Genomic DNA, 20103 nt, shown 5'->3' with positions numbered 1-20103 from the left:
AATTTATTTTTGAAAGGAAAAATAATCCTTAACTTTAATGTAATTTTTATGGGTACTTGCAAGAAACGATGAAATACTGATAGACATCCAGTATTGTGTTTTTTAGAAGAAATAACAGTTGGCATCTTCAACACATTTGCTAGTTGCTGATGATGAGGTTTGTAATTATTTTTAGGCTTATAGCATTATACAGAATAAACTTTTCCCCTGTTTTCCCTTAAAATGATAGAAGTAATTAGATATAAATCGGTACTCTAGTTTCCCATTTTCCATAATTGCTGCCGTATTTTCTCCTATTTATTGAGTTCAAACATTTTCTTCAAACTCAATTTTAAATCTTTTTGCTGTTTACTCACACACACATACACACACACACACACACACACACACACACACACAAAAGCATCGCCAACTTAACCATTTTTTATTCTGTGCATTGATCTTGGTGCAGCCTTGCACAAACAATAAACGGTGAATTTGTATCATTGTACAACATGCTTATGAAATAACCATTTCTTTTAAACATAGTGCCAAGGTCAGTAGAACACCATAAGTGGAGCTGGAGGACTAGAGCACAAAGCCGTGATTTTGATGAATTGAACCACATCCTTCAGGAGAGCAAGAAGCTTGGGAAAGCCCTTGAGAATCTCTCTCGAAGTAAGTTCATTTTCTTGACAATAATTAAATTTCAGAGCCATTTGTTAAAGTAGAAACATCCACCACTATCCATCTCTGACGTCCTCATTATCATTGTTGTAAGGCTGATGAATGCTAAAGGAGTGAGACTTGAAAGGAGATTTGACTGTGCCCATGGCACAGATCTGTCAACAACAGTAGGGCAGGAGCTACAGGAACTCTTGGAGCCGCTGGCTCTGATACCCCTGCACAGTTTCTGTCACATAGTTCAAATGCTCACTTAATGGCATCTTTACTCTCCTATTTTGAAAAATACCATTTCGTATCATTCTTTCTAAGAGGCATTCCTTTCAGCTCTGTGAGTTGTAGATCTTTATAAACTTCTTGCAGGGCAGTAACTGGGTCAAATTCTTCTTAGATTTCTTTCGGAGCCTAGCATGGTGTCATGGAACTTACTTTGTAACAAAAGTAACACCTATGCTCTGAGGGACAGGCATAGAGATCTCACTGTGTCATCTACAAGGTGACAAGCACAGATAAATCACTTACCTTCCATGAGCTGCTCCTCTCATCTCCAACGCAGCATGATGTGACTGTGGCTCCCTGGGGAAGGGTGAAGTTGTGAGGTAAGATGTTCTTCAGGAAGAAGAACAACAAGCCAACAACTATTTTGATAGTGTACTTTGGTGAATGTGCACTGAATTTGTAGACACACATGTACTTAACGACTTTCAAAGCAAGCTCACAGAATTCTTTGTCTACCTAGACATTTCTCTACTTCAAAACAACTTAGACATCTTCCTAAACAGGATAACATCATGGCTTCCTCATTTTTTTTCTTTTGATGCAATGGAAGGCTCGTGATTCTAAAATGTAAATCTAGATGTTTTTGTTCTGATGGTACAGTTTTACTAATTTCAAATATCAAAGTTTGTCCTTGTCCATTGGCATACTTTTGGCCAAGTTTTATAATACACATACCTATACATATTGTGCTGTTACACAGTACACTAATACTTAAATTTATGTGTTATATATTTATAGAAATATCATTTTTATTTAAAACTAGATCCAGTTTAAACTTTTTACAGTGTAGAGCTTTGAGAAGCTAAGATGTTAAAAGAAGTTAAAGCCCTCAGATAGGATTTAGCAAAGCCTTGCTTTGAGCTAGATTTACTTTTGGAGGGGAAAAAAAACAATAAAGCTTGTTATTGAATTGTGTTCCTGAAAAGAGCCTGATCCTATTAATATGGCAAAGACACATTCTTATATATCTAAATCTGATTATTTGGAGGGAAGTGATTGGGGCTGTAACAGCTTCTTGATTATTTATAAACACGAGCTAAAAGAAGGATGAATGAAGAACATGCCTGATCCTTACACATATCCATCAAACTGTGTCCTTTAAAATGACACAGTGGCCAAGTGAATACTTGCCTTATTGTTCATTCTAGGATACTTCCAGATGTGTCCCCAAACTGTTTACGAAGGGACTGTGGCAGTATTTAATGATGAACGTATATAGTTGGTAACAGAACTGTTAGTTAATGTTGTGCTCTATAAGAAAACACAACAGAGGCCCTCCGTGGCGGGTTTCTAGCTTGTTTCCTGTTTTCTTCTTCTTTTGATGTCCTTTCTCTTTGCCTTTCAGATGGGGATTGAGCATTTTAGTGAGGGTCCTCTCTCTTGATTAGTTTCTTTAGATGTACAGATTTTAGTAGGTTTATCCTAAATTATATGTCTATATGAGTGAGTATATACCGTGTGTGTTTTTCTGCTTCTGGGACAGCTCACTCAGGATGATCCTTTCCAGATCCCACCATTTACCAGCAAATTTCATGATTTCCTTATTTTTCATTGCTCAGTAATATTCCATTGTGTAGATGTACCACAATTTCTGCATCCATTCTTCAGTTGAGGGGCATCTGGGCTGTTTCCAGCTTCTGGCAATTACAAATAAAGCTGCTACAAACATGGTTGAGCAAATATTCTTATTATGTACTTAAGCCTCTTTTGGATATATGCCTAGGAGTGGTATAGCTGGATCTTGAGGAAGTGCTATTCCTAGTTGTCTGAGAAAGCGCCAGATTGATTTCCAGAGTGATTGTACAAGTTTACATTCCCACCAGCAGTGGAGGAGGGTTCCCCTTTCCCCACAGCTCTGCCCTGCAAACTATCAAAGTAGATGCTGAGACTTATGGCCAACTGTTGGGCAGAGTGCATGGAATCTTATGTAAGAAGTGGGATATAGTAGGTTATGGAGAGGACAGGAACCCCACAAGGAGAGCCACAGAGCTAGAAGATTTCAACACAGGGGTCTTCCCAGAGACCCATACTCCAACCAAGCACCAGGCATGGGAATAACCTAGAACCCCTGTGCAGATGTAATCCATGGCAGTTTAGTGTCTAAGTGGGTTACATAGTAATGGGAAGAGGGACTGCCTCTGACATAATCTAATTGGCCTGCTCTTTGATCACCTCCCCCTGAGGGGGGAGCAGCCTTACCAGGCCACAGAGGATGACAATGCAGCCACTTCTGATGAGAACTGATAGACTAAGATCAGAAAGGAGGAGAGGAGGACCGCACTTATCAGTGGACTTAGGGAGGGGCATTCGTGAAGAAGGGGGAGGGATAGTGGGATCGGGAGGGGAGGAGGGAGGGCCTAATGGGTGAATACAAAGTGAATAAAGTGTAATTAATAAAAAAATAAATTTAAAAAAACAAAAAGAAAGAAAGAAAACACAACAGGCTGGTGGATTGTATACCCCCTAGAACATACACAGTTCTAAATGTTGCAAAATCCAAGATTAAGGTCCTAGCTAATCCTTGGTTAGTGCACTCCTTTTTGTTTGTTTGTTGTTTACAGTTAGTTCCTTCTTTGCCTATCCTTGTGTGGTTGAGGGGTCAGGCAGCTCTGTGGGATTTTTTTATGTGTGCACTAATACCATTAATGACATAGGAGGAGACTTTGTGCCATAATCATTTCCAGGCCTCACATCTTTCTTACCAGTGTAGCACTAGATTTCAGGTTTTAACATATTGAATTTGAGGAGGTCACAAACATTTACACATGCACACACTTAGACCACTCACTGAGTTCTGCTGTCTGGAGTCCATGGTGGGCGTCTTTAAAGCCTCAGGGTAATCTGGAGAGGCAGTAACCACGGGAACTAGGAGCAGCAGAGGAAAGGGAGAGGAAATGTCTCTTGGGTAGTTTGCTACTTCTTACAGGACACTGAGCATCTCGCTAAAGCTTCACCTTCTTCCTGGTGAAGAAGTGCACCTGGTTAGGTCCAGGCTTTCACGGGTTAATCTGCTTATTTGCTCAAAGTCTATGGTATAGTAATCTGGCCAAGAGGCAACTATTTCTTCATACTCAGTATTCCTACTCAGAATCAGGAGAGAGAGAATGCACATGCATGAGTCTTAGGGAACTGTTTTATTGCTCCGCCTGTCAGAGCTACTGACCAGCCTACAACAGGCTCAGCTATGTACAACACAATAGAGATGTAAGATAAGTCACATGTATGAGTTTTTATTTTCAATTGGGCACATTAAAGAATCTAAAAACAATTGCATGAAATTAATTTTAGTGAAATATTTGCCCTAATGTATAGAGTAGCAATTTTTTTTAATTTTATTTTTTTCTTATCAGTTACATTTTATTAACTCTGTATCCTAGCCGTGTCCCGCTCCCTCATTCCCTCCCAGTCCCTCCCTCCCTCCCTCATCTCCACCCTGCCCCTTTCCAAGTCCACTGATAGGGGGGGACCTACTCCCCATTCATCTGATCCTGTTTTATCAGCTATCTTCAGGACTGGCTGCAAAGCTCTCCTCTGTGGCCTAGCAGGGCTGCTCCTCCCTTGGGGGGTGGGGAGGTCAAAGAGCCAGTCATTGAGTTCCTGTTAAAAATAGTCCTTGTTCCCCTCACTATGGGAAACCAATTGGTTACTGAGCTACCACAGGCTACATCTGAGTTGAGGTTCGAGGTTATATCCATACATGGTTCTTGGTTGAATGTCATAGACTAGCAATTTTATGCACATTCCATGTAAAAATGATCGCCAGGATCTGTAATCTTCACTCCTTAGTTCTTAGTCTTCAAAGGCTAGTGTGAATTTTAATTCCCAGCACATCTCAGTGAGGAGCAGTGCATTTTCACTGTTTGGTTTCCACATGAGGAGTAGCTGCTGTAACAGGCAGCACACGCTAATGTTAAAAACACACAGAGAAAGCTTTGCTCTCGAGTTTTAATTAACTCCAGACAGCTTCAGATTTTCATCATCATATCACATACAAAGTGTCAAAAAGAATAGCTAGTGTCTGGTGTCACTGCTGTGTCAGCTTCCTTTCACTTTTCAAGGCATCAACGACTCTGTTGAAATCACTTTTGCTTCCATCTCCAGATGATTTCAACTGCTGAAGAGAATGAAAAGTTTTGTGGTCCTCGTTTTCTACAGTTCAATTAAGCTATTAAACTCTTTGGCCTCTGACTTGTGGGGAGCTGGTAGCCACTTGATCTGCTCTGGAACCCTCATGGCATTTCTTGTAGGCTTTTCATAGGAACTCTTACTATCCTGTGATTCATCCTTTGACTCTGTTCTTTACTTTTCTGTCCAACTCCCATCCTCATAATTTATTCATCACTTCCAAACAGCTACTCAAATGTGTTTATTTTGACCTATATTTTTTCCCCCTCAGGCTTTTATAGGAGTGAATTTTTGACATATATCTTTATTCAGGTATCCCATATCACAGTCAATATATGTAAAGGAAACACAGCTTCCCTTTGAGGTAGCATTTTGCTGTGCTGCCTTGGGTCGTGCTACCATAGCTTATCAAACCCTTCTTCTATATTCTCTCTCTCTTTCTTACATCCCTCACAACAACTAAGGTACCAAATCTTGGTCATTTTTCTTTTTATCTTGCTTTGAATTTGACATATTTCTCCACTCTTATCAGAATCTTGCAGCTTACACCTTAATATCATTGACTAGATGATTGGTTTAACTGTTCACCACATTCTATTTCATCCAGTTCTTGTGTTGTTCAAGGAAAAGCAGAAACTGCCTCTGTTCTGCTGAGATCATGGGTGGCTTAGTTGTCTTATTCTTGCATTAGAGGGATCTCATGGACGGAACTTCTGTAGGGTGACACAAGATAAATGTATTCTCCTTTGAAGAATGTCTTGATGTGGTGTTCTAGAGATGCAAACTGTCCATTTTCTCATAGTAACACATGCCATTTGGTATTGTTGCAGAAGGAGAAAGAGTCTGGGGAGCCTAGTTTCTGCTGTTGAAGTGTGGAAGTGAAATGGCTTGCATCATGTTTTTAAGCATTCTGCAATAGCTGCAAGGGAGCCTGGACATCATTGGCTACCATGTGAAGCCAGGAGAAGTATGGAGATAATTTAGGAATGAAAACTTGCCTTCCTCACATACAGTTTGTTTCTCCAGTAAGCCCACACTGCAGGTGTCATGGCTCTCAAGCATAGACCTGGAATTTGTTTCAGACTGCTCCACTTAAAAGCTCAGAGGAAGTGCTTCTAGATCTGGCCTTACCATATCTTCATTGTCCCATTTTATGGCTTTTGAGTGCACCACATTTCACTAATGTGCCTTCTTGTCATTTATCTGCTTATGTCATTCCTGAAATCTCATCTTCTGGCACAGCTTCCTTTTCTAACAAACTCAACCTTGCCTCAAGTCAGACATATCCTCCAAGATGATTTCTTTGCTGCCATTTAGCTCCAGACCGAATATGGGTTTTGGTATTTTGAGGCACAAAACATTCCCCTCGCTGCACTTGGCTGCCATCATCTCTTCCTCCTTCATCTATGGATGACTCTATGGACAAGACTTCCTTAGCTGTCAGACTCCTGGGGCTAGGAAGTGATTAGCATTGAGCACAGTCATGGTTTGTTGACTTTGTGTCTTCCCATACATCTTTTTCGGGATGTCTCTGTCTTCATTTCTTTATTATTATTATTATTATTATTATTATTATTATTATTATTATTATTTTATTCACTTTGTATCCCCCCATAAGCCCCTCCCTTCTCCCCTCCCGATCCCACCCTCCCTCCCCCTTCTTCATGCATGCCCCTCCCCAAGTCCACTGGTAGGGGAGGTCCTCCTCTCCTTCCATCTGATCTTAGTCTATCAGATCACATCCGGAGTGGCTGCATTGTCATCTTTTGTGGCCTGGTAAGACTGCTTTCCCCCCAGGGGGAGGTGATCAAAGAACAGACCTATCAGATTGTGTTGGAGGCAGTCTCTCTTCCCATTACTATGTAACCCACTTAGACACTAAACTGCCATGGATTACATCTGCACAGGGGTTCTAAGTTATTCCCATGCCTGGTGCTTGGTTGGAGTATGAGTCTCTGGGAAGACCCCTGTGTTGAAATCTTCTAGCTCTGTGGCTCTCCTTGTGGGGTTCCTGTCCTCTCCATAACCTACTATATCCCACTTCTTACATAAGATTCCATGCACTCTGCCCAACAGTTGGCCGTAAGTCTCAGCGTCTGCTTTGATAGTCTGCAGGGCAGAGCCTTCCAGAAGCCCTCTGTGGCAGGTTCCTAGGTTGTTTCCTGCTTTCTTCTTCTCCTGATGTAAATCCTCTTTGCCTTCCGGGATCCTTCTTTAATTGTGAGCCTTTGATGTAAGCTAGCATGAGCTTGGTTTACCATAGGTTTGTTTGCTGGGAGGTTTCACTATGACATAAACTGGAAGGCTATGCTTAAAAACAAGTAAGAAAATATGTGAACAAACATGCTCAAGTGAAAAAAATAGCAGTTTCTTGTTTTTGTGCATCAGTGAACCACAAGCAGCTCCTTAGCGTGGCAAGGCTCTAAGCAAGTTCTGAGCCTGATCCTCCCCTGCATCTGGCCACTTCCCTGGAAGAAGCAGTGGTAAATGAGTGGGTTTTTTTTGGCCATCCAGACATTGCCCTGTTTATCACAGCTCATGCGAAAAAATTGGTTGGAGTATTTTAAAGGAAAGGCACCCATCTGTTGAAAACAGAAGACAGGTACAATGACTGATAACAACGATTTGGACTCAGTCAATATAAAAAGTAACAAATTTATTTTATAGTCAGTCAATCCTGAGTTGACAAAAATAAATCTTCTCTGATATAACAGCGTGAGGAGCAAGAGTATAACAATTCATTAGAAAAAGTAGGGGCAGATTATGTACAACTGATGGCCCATTCATCGCTACATTCATTTAGTGCCAATCAGAAATAACAAAGATGATGGATAAATGGATAAAGTTTCCATGTAGAGTGAAAATTATGACTTCCACACCTTGTAGAATGTGATGTAAGAGCTGTGAGGGTGTAGGAGAACTTGTAACTTCATAATAGAGAAAGTACAAAGACAAAGATGAAGCAACAGCGAGAGCACATCTTGAAGATGAAGTTTTCTCAGACTTGAGGACAGATGCTCCAGCAGGATGCAAAAGAAAGAGCAAGTCTTGTACTGTTGGTGCACAAAGGATCCGTCTATCTAGAGACCACAGTGACAAGAGGAAGACAGGATAGTACTTCAAAGCCTCCTGAGCATCATAGTCCAACCAGTCTGTTAGTACAGTCATCATTCTGGGGCAACGTGGCAGATAGAATTGATATGGTCCATGTCTCAGGGCAAGGAAAGAGGAGAAGGCAGCCTTTGCTTCTCAGTACCCAGAAAATGGGAGCAAAGAAATGTAAAGGCCAGTGCATTTTGCAGAAAGTGAGAAGTTTTGTTACCAAGATATGCTGACTGTAATGATTGAAGGGTGAAGACAGACATAAGGATGTGTTTGTTTTGCTTTGTTTCAGGTTTCCTTCATAAGCAAGACTGCTTGCTGCCTGCACTCCAAATAAGAATTCGGGAGAGTTTGGGGGGAGTGTAGCATTATACTTCAAAATCTGCTTCCAGACACTGTGGGACATCTGAACAGAGTCACACACTGTCCTGTACTTCTAGCAACCAAGTCAATATATCAGGTGGCAATTTGAGGTGGAGCTGAAGTTGCAAATAAAGATATGGGAGTCATTAATGCGTAGGGGAAGAAACTCAAAAGACAAGGAACACACACATGAGTTTCATATAGTAAAATGATCTAATGTAGAAAAAAAATGAATAATTGAGAGAGGTTGACTGAAAACAAAACAAGAATGTGTTCATAAAATCAAGGAGGAAATTGTTTCATAAAGGGATGTATCCAGTGTTAGTCTGTAAGAGAAAGACAGAAACAGACATATCATACACATGTGCAGTTGGCTCAGTATTCATTGTGGTGGCATTCTGACTGGCAGATAGCCAGAAGCTATGTAATTTCTCTGTGTGTTTTATCTGAGGAGAACCGTCCTTCTATTCCCATTAGCTGTCTGAGAGTGAACTAAAGTTTCTCGTGTTCTGTTCTGTGTTAGTTCATCTTGCAGAGCTTGCCCGACAAAACAATGTATGGGAGGCGGGGTCAGTGCTGGCTCACGGTTTTGGAGTACTCAGTCTGTCGTTGCTTGACTCCATGCACTTGGGTAGAACATCACGGAAGAGGGAAGATAGGATAAAGAACAGCCTTCACTTCAAAGCTGGTGGGAGCACAGAGCAAGGAAGGGACTAAGGCAATGCATAACCATCAAAGGCATGCTTCTAGTGATCGGCCTAGGCTAGACTCCACCTTCCAAAGTATTCTCCAAATAGTTCCCAGCAGTCTAGGATTAAGCACTCAAACCCATGAGAATTTGTGGGGCATTTCATATGCAAACTAAAGCATTCATTCTGCTTTTTTCTTCCTCCTGTGTGGAACAGGTTTGGCTTTGATAAAATGAAACATGAAAGCAGTATGTTTGGTTTTTTTTTTTTTTTTACAATAGAAAAGTCCTTGGTTTGATTTGATCATCAGGAGCTATGATGCTACTTGTCCAAACATAGGTTTAAGAGAAGACTGAATGCTGAAGGCAGCATGTAATAGAGTATGAGCGTTTCCGAGATGGGGAGTATTGAGTCATGTAGCCCTCCAGTAAAACATGTTCATGGAAAGAGAAATGAATGCCAGGTGTGCTGGTGCTTGCCTGTAACCTAAGCATTTGGAGGATGAAGACAGGAATATCAGAAGGTCAAAGTCAACCTTAGTTATATATTGATTTTTATGCTAGCCTGGGCTACAGGAGATCCTCTTTTGCCTTGTTTGTTTTGTTTTGTTTAAAAATGGAAGATCTGAGAGATGGTAATGGTTAGTAGAACACAGGGGTGTTTTTCTTTTTTTTTTTTTTGAGTTGGGGGCCATTTTGGTTTGGTTTCTTTTAGGGGTGTGTGTGTGTGTGTGTGTGTGTGTGTGTGTGTGTGTGTGTGTGCGCGCGCCTCTGGGGAAAAAAGAGAGAGAGAGAACAGACATATTTGTGAATGTATGTATGCATAGAATAGGAACATTAGAAAGTAACAGGCCATATGCAGTTTAGGAAGCAAAAATGTGTATTATTCAGTGTGTCGCAAGGCTAACCAGTCAAAACCAGAATTGCTCAGTTCTGCTGAATGTGGTGGCACGTGTCTGCAACTACAGTTCACAGAAGACTCAGGCAGAATTGTTCTAAGTTCAAGGCCAGCCTTAGCTACAAGACCTTGTCTCAAAAAGCAGAAACAAAAACAAGCAAGCAAAAAGAAATCCTCTGCTGTATATGCAGCCTGTCTAAAGACAGCATACCTGACAAATGTTCAAGGCTATTTAATCGACCTCTTGATGCATGTGGGTTTTTGCAGGTCTCTGCTCTGTGGTGATCTATTACAGGAAGTGCTTTCAATTCATTTATTCTAAAAATGAGCTCAGATTTGTAGTTATCAAGTTGCCTGGTGCAGGGAGAGCCACTGTACCTAGTTTCAAGCTGACAATAGGATGTCTCCATGGAGACATTAGGGAGGAATGTGCAGGGTTTGCTCCTACAATTCCCAAATCAGGGTTTCCATGTTAAGTACTCTATTTCTGCACTTTACCTCAGAATGGGAAAAAGACTTTCAATGAGCAATGGTTTTTGAGACCATGTCTCGACATTTTTTTCATGAAGGTTTCTCTTCCCCAGCAGGGAGCCAGATTTGGGAGAAATAGCTAGGATCATTTCATATGTAAATGTCCTGACCTACTTTCATGAAATGAATTAAAACTGACCAAAGTGGAGAGGAATTGTAAGAAGCCACTGCATGTGTTTCCTGAATCCACAGCTGGATCCTCCAGGCCTGCTGGGTGGACGTCTCAGTGAGATGAAGCTCACAGCTTAGTGAACACACTTGAAATCTGGGCACCCCAGGGCTGTTTTAGAACTGTCTCCTAATGCCACGGAGGCCCCTTCGGAGATTGGAATGAATAGGGAGCAGAGGAAGCAACGGAAGCCGTCGAGATAGTTTGTGCCACCCACTGAATTTATTGTTTTGGTTTGGGGTTCGGTTGGTGTGTTGGATCAAATTAAGAGCCTCCTGCATACTGGGCAGACACCTTCTTGTTGGACTGCACCCTGAGCCTGTCCTAGCTTCCGGAAGAGAGAAGCTGACCCCCACAGGAGACACTGTGGGACAGCTGTCTAAGTTGGGAGCTGTCACTCCTCCAGGCACACTACATTTAGTCCTTCACTAGGACATTTCCTCTCGTCATTCAATGTGTTGTTTTTGTTTGTTTGTTTGTTTTCTAGAATCCACGTAATCCTTGTCCTTCAAGTGTTACAGGAAGCTACTTTTTTTTATGTTTGGTTTAGTACTGCTCCCCAGTCTCTATATGCTTGAGAGAGCTGATGAAAAAGTGAACAATTTCAGTCCCCTCTTAGAGAGAAGGGCTATGGACATTCTCCTAGGCCCTGGGCCGAAAGGTTGATGTTCACACACAACACCCTGCTGGAGTTTCTTACTCCTATAGAGAAGCGTTTCATTAAAATTTCTACAGCGCCCTTTAATCAGTGTAAGCTTTGATTAAAAATGAAGTGAGAAATGCCCTAGGCCTTTTGACACAGAAAACAGAGAGTTAAGTGAATTATATCTAACAGAATACTTATTAGAATAATGTTGGGCGCAAAGTCACCAAAATATGGAAATGTCAAGACTATCGGATAATAGCTATTCCCACTAAGTGTGGTCAACAGATTAAATGCCAGCTTTAGTTAAAGGGACAGCTCTTTCTCTCCAGCAAGTTTCCCACTTAGGCAGACTGAGTTTATGCTGAGCTCATCGCTTCTTCAACTGTAATATGTCTTCCCCTTTCTTCTTCATGGCCAAACACTTGCCAACGCTGAAAGCAACTCAAAGAGCCAGCCGCCAGGAGAGCACGTGGTGACCTACGCTACAAACCCAATGTTCTGCTTTTTTATTATGAATTGACTCGCCAATAGTAATTGTGTGCACTTCAGATAAGTTTGATGCCCTGCTGCTATCTTTATGAATACCTGGTTCACGAACCTAGGGTATAAAAGAAATCCAAAGAGCATCTGTGAGCTTTCTAAAAATCGGATCAGGAAACTGTTTCTGCAGGTTCCAGGAACAGCAAGTTAAACAGATCAAGAGCATCAGAAATCCCACGCAACTGAACTACGGGCTGTTTAACTGCTGATAGCCGAGCGTCGTGACTTTGAATGAGAATGAGAGTTTCATTTCATAGCATCTATACTCTCTTTCTCCATATGCTGATTTGGATTTAGTCTTTTAGATATTTATGTTTAAGGTGGTCAGTCCTAAGCTTGAACTAATACGGAACGAAACATTTCTCTAGAATTGTATTTAATGCAAAAGCAGCAGTTACAGCATACTTAGCTTTTATAATCTGGAACGATGCATTTTAAGTGTATTGTAGACTATAATATGGTCCATATGGAATTTCAGGATTCATTTGTTTGCTTAGAATTTGAATTATTTACAGTAACCATTTGTAACTCTATGCTGCTCCCCTGTAGCACCTCAGCAGAGTAGCTCCCTTGTTGGTTCCTTGTGGAGTTTTATTTTTAATACAGTGTTCTTGAATCATGGTTGCCTGAGTCACCAACTTCTATCCCTACACTAGAAGCTAGACTGTCTTTTAGCACAGTGGCAAAACATTTTCTTTTATGCTTATGAGTGTTCTCCTTGAATGTATTCATGTGTACCGTGTGTGTCAGTACCCACAGAGGCCTGAGAAGGATAGCCTATCCCCTGGAAATGGAACCACAGATGGTTCTCAACCACCATATTGCTGCTCGGGACCGAACTCAGTTCTCTGGAACAGCAACTAATGCTCTTTAGTGATGAGTCATATCTACTGCTCAAACAAATAAATTATTAGTCACCAATAATTTTTTTTGTGTGTACACTGTGTGTGTGTGCACATACACAAGTATTCCCATGTGTTTGGAGGCTGGAGGTCAACATGAGATGCATTTCTTAGTGGCTTTCTGCTTGGTTTTGAGATAAGGTCTCTCAGGGAATTTGGGTCTAATCAATTCTGCTAGATTGGCAAGCCCCAGATATCCCCCTGACTCAGCAATCCCAGTACAGGTGTGCAAGGCTATGCCTAGCTTTTTACATAGGTGACAGGATTCTGATCTCAGGTGTTCATACTTGTGTGGCAAACATTTTTTTTCAATTGAGCTATCTCCTCATCCCCACCACCAACTTTTATCAAAAAGAACATGATGGAATATTGCTATGAGGAATGCATTTTCAGATAGGCTGCATCTTCAGTTTCATCTACAGGAAGAATGGAGCTGGTTGCTGAGAGGAAGAACTGGACATTGTTCTGCCTTGTCTATAATTGATTTGCTAGGCTGGGGTGGGTTACGTGGGAACTGGTAGATCATCGATATGCCTTCTTCAGTTTATGCTGTGTATGTAGGAGGAAAAATGGAGCACTTCGAGACTCTTTCTCAGGTTTCTTTTGTGTGTGTTGGGGGGGGGGACTCTTTGGTTCTGTTGTCTGCCTCAGATGCTTCTGGCTTGCCCTTTAGGTTCTACTGAACTTAAGCTTCAAATCTCATTCTGACATTCTTCTGTTCCCCTGCCCTTTAAACTTTCAGACTTCTTCTTGTCTCCTGATTCCTCTTCCTTTCTTGTTATCTTGTCACTTTGTCACCAGCTCATTTCTTCTGTGTGCCCCAAAACTAAGTCCAGTGCCCTATCCTGGAGACTCTTCCTACCCTTAACATAGCACACAATCATAATCTAAAAAATAAAAGACAGCATGGATCTGGAAGGATGAGATTGAAAGGCCAACAGGAAATGATCCCGTAGAGTAGCAAACATGTTGATGTGAGTTAGTTGAAAGGATTTATTCTCGGTGACAAGAAGTTTCAGCAAGGAGCCCTGGTATTCAAGAAAGGACCCTCTCCAAGAGAATTCCTGGGAAGGACACAAAAAGAGTAGAAACAAACAAACAAGCATTTCAAGACAGAAAGAAAGGAAGGAGGAAAGGAAAGGAGAGGAGGGGAAGGGAGGGGAGGAAGGGAAGGGAGGGGAAGGGAGAGGAGGAGAAGAGAGGAGAGTAGAGGAGCGGAGGGGAGGAGAGGAGGGAAGAGGAGAGGAGAGGAGAGGAGGGGAGGGGAGGGGAGGGGAGGGGAGGGGAGGGGAGAGGAGAGGAGAGGAGAGGAGAGGAAAGGAAAGGAAAGGAAAGGAAAGGAAAGGAAAGGAAAGGAAAGGAAAGGAAAGGAAAGGAAAGGAAAGGAAAGGAAAGGAAAGGAAAGGAAAGGAAAGGAAAGGAAAGGAAAAAGTGTTGGGGGAGGTGTGAGTGGGGAGAGTTGACACCATAACTTCCTTACAATTCAGCTCTGACTCCAAGGACCTGCAAGAAACATCTGCTTATTTTGCTTTTCTTCTTTCATTGTGCTGCTTCAGCAGGTCCTGGCAGTTATTCTTGTCTTTATCTCTTTGTCTGCTTTCATAAGTAGAATGGATGCTTATTTTATTTTTAAAGAACCAATGAAAAGTAATGAAATTAAATAAGTAACACACTAGATTATGACTAGAATTTTTGTTATTTGTAGCAAAGATTTTTGCTACAAAGTTTACCAAAAATTGCTACTAATGTTGTCTTGTAAATCTCTCTTGAATCCCAGGTATTGCGATTTCGGATGAACTTGATAAGGTAAGCTGAGCTCTGTATCTAATGAACAAATGCAGGACTTATGTTTGAATCTACATATGAATTGTTTTTTTCTGAAGCATACAAAATAACTCCAAAACAGTTATTTGGTGTTAATAATGCTCCGATAATCCTCAATGAAAAACACTGAATTAAATATATACCATCTTCTCCTCGAGTCAAGGCCTTTATAATTTGCTTAGACTAAATAAGATCACCAAATCATTATATAAAAATTAAAAAAACTACCAATACTACGTATATTATTGGGACATAGCCATATCTAGATGATGATGATGACGACGACGATGATGATGTTATTGTGATTATGGTGGTGATGTTGCTGGTGGAATAGTGATGACTGGTAATGATGGTGATGGTAATCCTGGTGATGGTGGTGAGCATGATGGTAATTATAATGGAAGGAATTTTATACCGCCACCCTTTCTCATTACATGTTATTGTTTGCTTGATTTAGCTTTCCAAGATGCCAAGAGAATATGATGATGATCTAAAGTGAAGTCACAGTTGTCAGGGTGGTGAAAGCAGTGTGAATAGGAACATATATATCGGATACATATTTCCACTCGTAACATCTACAGTCCTAACTGTTCCTCACAGGGGACAAGGGGGCGTAGTCATAGAAGGCACACAGTGACTCCTGAGTCATGGAGACCAGCTTCTGCCTGAACTGTAGTTCCTGGGAAAAGCGGGAATGGAAGGGCAGATGTTCAGGTGGGGCTGTGACCAAGAGTTCTTTTTGGTGTGCATTCATCTTGAGTTGCCTATTAAACTTGTTTGTACAGTTGATACTCACAGAGCAGATCTGCCTCAAACAACTCACTTGGGGGTTAACCTGGATCTAAGTGTTCAACTCCCTTCAGTCTCATGATCCCTTTACAGTGTTCATCAGTGTTACGGAGGTCACTAAAGACCTTGCTTTCATGCACATTCTATCTGGCAATATTTGCTATGTGAGAAATTAAAAACGGATAAAATTTTATGTGTTTATTATTTTCAAATAGTACTAAATAAAGGTGTTACATTGGCCAAAAAAAGGAAGAAAGAAACCATATCAATGAAAAATGCTTTATTTTCCAAAACAAAACATTACTTATTGAAGAGGACTTTACACTTACAAACCTCTTTTGTACTGGGAATAGCTTGAGGCTGATGGATTCTTATATCTGCGTCTTCATTTGATGTGTTGCAATTTTCTTCTTTGGGTGACATAAATCTGACATCAGAAATGTAGTTAGAAAGGGATGACATGGAAAGGGTCACCATTGGAAAAGTATTGCACAGATTGAGACCATATGAATCACAACATTTAAAAATAGCAAAGTATGGTACAAACGGTATTGTTTGTCCCAGAGTGAAGTTTCTCAAATACTAATATGACCTTTTATTTTAAGTTTTAAAATGCCTGCCTGAGTCACTAATAAAATGGCATGGTTATATTCTTAGACACGGTTCCCTTCAGTAACCATCAGTGTTTTGAAACTAGTAGAATAACTCTTGCTTGTATATGACAGCAAGTGGGGTGAAAACTAGGTGTGCTCTCTTAGCTTTGCACAACATTTCTAGTTCTGTCTCTGCATCCCCCATTCCTTGCTTGCCTGGGCCATGAAACGACTTCACAGTTTGAAAAATCTTAACAGTCTCATCTCTTTCCACCATCATCTACCTTCATTTTAAATACGAGGACACTTTGGTAGACTCTTCTAGATTTCTTGCCTTGGTTCCCCTGTACCCCCCGTACACTACAAAACCTGGCCTCCTGGCCTATCACGAAGAATGCATGTGTGGAGCTCTCACTGGCTTTGCCTCCCCTCCCCTCCTCTTGTGTGCTGAGTGGTGGCAGCATTGCTGTGCTTCTCGGCAGAGTTTGAGAACCTTTCTTTTTACTGAAATGAACTTCTCTCTGGGTGCCTTACAGCTGCCTTGAGCTGCCCTGACATGTATTCAGGTAGTCAGGTGCCTCCCACAGCCTGTTCTTCCCCATACGCTTCTTTGCCAGTACTGGGCAGCAGGTGCGGAATGGGATTAGGGGAATGAGGAGACTCCAGTTCACAAATTGGGAAGCTCTGCCGGATAAGGTTGAAGTCACTCGTCTCTGGGTAGCCATTTATTTGCCCTCAGTCTATCATAATGGACTCCCTCTTCTCAGCCATGTGTTAAGAGTCTCTCCTGACCAGAGTGACCCCGGTTCTTGTAAAGAGGTCACATGGCCCTCAGAGAAGATTACAGGCTGGACCCTTCCCTGATAAGGAAACTGCTCTAGCAAGCATCTAGCAATTCCTAGAAATGCCCCACCCTGCTAAGGATCTTAGTCCAACAATCTTCAATTGTTCCTTGTGATCCCACTCCCCACATACAGGAAAATGAAGGACTGTATTTTCCTGCTTGTGATAGGACCATTAAGTACCCCAGTGAATCAAATGCATTCATCCTCGGAATCCCTCCCTCTTCCCAGGGTTTATAGTGCCCTTCATTTCACAGGAATAAAGGTAGGCACTTTCTCACTTCAAGGCCATCTGGGGCTCATCATTTGTACTCCTCCAGGCCCGCATATCTCTGGGCCTGCCTTCCTGCCCTCTGGAAAGGCAGGGCTGTGTCTCAGGGCTGTGTCTCAGCTGCAAGCCAACCAGGCATGGGCCTTGGCCCACACCTCTGCTGTGCTGAGCACAGCAGCTTAAGCTTAACCAAGAGCTGTAACACTTTGGCATCGCCAGAGGCTGTGGAACTCGCGAGCTTGCGTTGCCACCAGTGATCTCATGCTGAAAGGGATAAAGTGTGATAGTCGGTGGAAAACCTTTTCCACACCTCAGCTTAGTGCACTCGGGCTCAACCTAAAGTGCTCCAGCTGCCCCCGGGAGAAACAGAAGCCCCGTGCTCTGTCCAGAAGACAAGCTCCAGGACCCCAGCCAAGACCCAGGATCCCATCGAATGGAGAAGGACAACAAATCTACATGACATTCCTCGTGTCAGTCAGCTTACCTTATACATCTGTGTCTGGAAAAACCTCTTGGAAATTTATCATGTTTATTTCAGTTGAGGAAAACACCAACAATTGTCAAAAGCAACTTCTCTTTTTGAAAAGATATTTATGTCAGTGAACAAAAACTCGATGTCATTCACCTCTGAAACTCAAGAGTTGGAAAGGATCCCCGGGTCCTCTGCCAGCAGAGCCCCACTCAGCAGAGAGCCTGTCCCACAGCACCCCCTTGTGGCTGTGACGCTCACAGTCCTGAATTCTCCTGACAAAAAATATCCCAAGTTCAGGAACCTGTAAATACAATTTTTTTTTTTTTTGGGGGGGGGAGTGGTTTCTTTTTAGGAAAAATATAATGTAACATAAAAAATGACATAGCATGATATGATATGACAAAACAATTAAATCTGCCCCTTTCCTTCACTTTCTCAAAGCCCTCCCATATAGCTCTTTGCATTCAACTTCAAATTCATGGCCTCTTATTTTTTTTCTAATTCTAATTGCATGTATGTATATCTATACACACACACATATATACACATGTGTCCTTAAATATAACCTCTTTAGTCTGTAAGATGTTGTTCCTAGGTGCGTTTTTAAGGCTGACCATTTGGCACTGGAGAACCAAATGTTGTCATCTTAGCTTGTGTTGGCTTGGTCCCTGTGCCTTCAGGGCAACGACAAAAAGCACACATGGTTTTACTTTCATTTCCACAACAGCTTTGATGTTCCACTAGAGACATATTTTTCGACAGTTTGTAATATACTAAATTTTATTGTTCTGTGCCAACTCAACAGTCGTTTTATTTCAAATGTGCTCTCTGTGACTTTCGAAGTTGGTGAATTCTGAAAATTCACCGCCTTTCCTTAAAATGAAGGGCGACAGGAACCCCACCATCCCTGCTCGCTGGCCGTTTTCGTTCCTTCCCGTGTGGATATGACAGATTTCTGTCACACCGTAACGCTGTGACAGCTCCCCCTTGACCACCCTGCTCTTCCGTGACTTAGGCGCAGATGTGAGTTGTGTTCTTGTGCCAGCGTCAAGGTGTCCTCAGAACTGCATCCCTGACTGGAGAGAAATTTGTTGTCTTGCTTTTTCCCACCACCTCCCCCAGAAGAGTTCTGCAACTGGCACTACCTCTCCTCTCTCTCACTTCAGCCACCTAAGCGTCATGGCTGCTACTGCGCCATGTTAGGTTGGGGATGCCTCGAGACCACCGGAAACCTTTCCATCCATGCCCTTAACTTTAATCTTGCAATGTTTGTTTTTGTTGTTGTTGTCGTCGTCGTCACGTAAAGTATGGTGCTCATGAGTGTTAAGGGTTGGGAACTAGACATCCTTGAAAAGTCCTCATCCTGCCTTCCCAGCCACTCTGCAGGTAGAGATGGTGGGTCTGTCTGTCTGCCTGTCTTTTTATTTGATGAATATATAATTTGCTGAGCATAAACTTTTCAGTCTCTTGATTCGTGTTTAACCCCTTCAAAATACCACACAGTAGATAAAATGTCTGGGCTGCTCTTCAGCTGTGCTTGACTAGAAACGGGTTCTGAGAAAGCGTTCATGTTCAGGAGTGCCTTCTGGGATCGGAATACATATCTATCTATCTGTCTGTCTAAACTGATACTGGTTTTAGGCTCACTCTGCTAAGCTGTGGTTGACATCCACCATTCTAGTGCTAGGAATACAGGTGTGTGTCACTAAATCTGGCTTGTGTGTTCTGGGATCAAACTCTCTAACCACTGAGCTATAGCCCTTCTAGCTTCTCTTTCTTTTCTTGCCTTCCTCACCTTTTTCAGGTTTCATTTGGTAGAAGCTCCTTAATCAGTTATTTTCTTGGTCTCTGATGGTAGGACTCTCTACCTAAGATCAGCCAGCAGAGGAAACTCACTTAGGCAGAATCTGGTTAGGCAGAATCTGGCTGGAAGGTTTTTCTTTTGGAATGTCTACAACCTGCCAAATTACACATGTATTTCTAAGACTAGAATTAAGTCTCCATCTTCTGCCTCACATCTGGACATTATGCTTAATTTTCCTCTTTGTTATTCAGATGCTATATTGTTCTCATCAAGGTCTAGGGAAGTGAGGGGCCAGTAAGACCATGCTTCTAGGTGGTAATTTTTATGTTTCCATGTTTCTGACCATCCTTTTAATTCCAGCCTTCCTAAGTCACCCTTGAAGATGTGATCTGACCTCACACAGTTCATAGAGGACACAGTGACCTCTATGGAAATAGACCTTCTGCTCTGACACTATGGGTATTTGTGCTTTCACATATCAGCACTGGATCGACTCTTGGAGTCTTTCATTTCAGAAATATGTACCACATCCTGTCTTCTGCCAGGGATTATTTATAGATACCGCTTCATTGTCCCTCGTTTAGATGGCAACTATTAAAAAC

At 41.9% G+C, this 20103-nt stretch overlaps 1 protein-coding gene across 4 annotated transcripts in view; it reads left to right on the top strand.

Moving 5' to 3' along the window:
- CUNH8orf34 (chromosome unknown C8orf34 homolog) overlaps positions 1-20103 on the top strand; it is a 375048-nt gene that overhangs the window by 112133 nt on the left and 242812 nt on the right. For 2 of the 4 annotated variants that reach the window (XM_055603372.1, XM_055603371.1), the window contains exons 4-5: positions 529-657; positions 14684-14712. In XM_055603372.1, coding sequence (XP_055459347.1) covers positions 529-657; positions 14684-14712 — 158 coding nt within the window. The remainder of the gene's footprint in view (positions 1-528; positions 658-14683; positions 14713-20103) is intronic. The other 2 variants (XM_055603373.1, XM_055603374.1) reach the window with 1 other exon arrangement.

Source organism: Psammomys obesus, unplaced genomic scaffold, assembly GCF_907164565.1.
Source record: "Psammomys obesus unplaced genomic scaffold, mPsaObe1.curated_primary_1811, whole genome shotgun sequence".
In the NCBI taxonomy this organism is placed as follows: Eukaryota; Metazoa; Chordata; class Mammalia; order Rodentia; family Muridae; genus Psammomys; species Psammomys obesus.
Note: the sequence above shows the minus strand (reverse complement) of the source record. Positions and strands in the feature narration are given on the sequence as shown.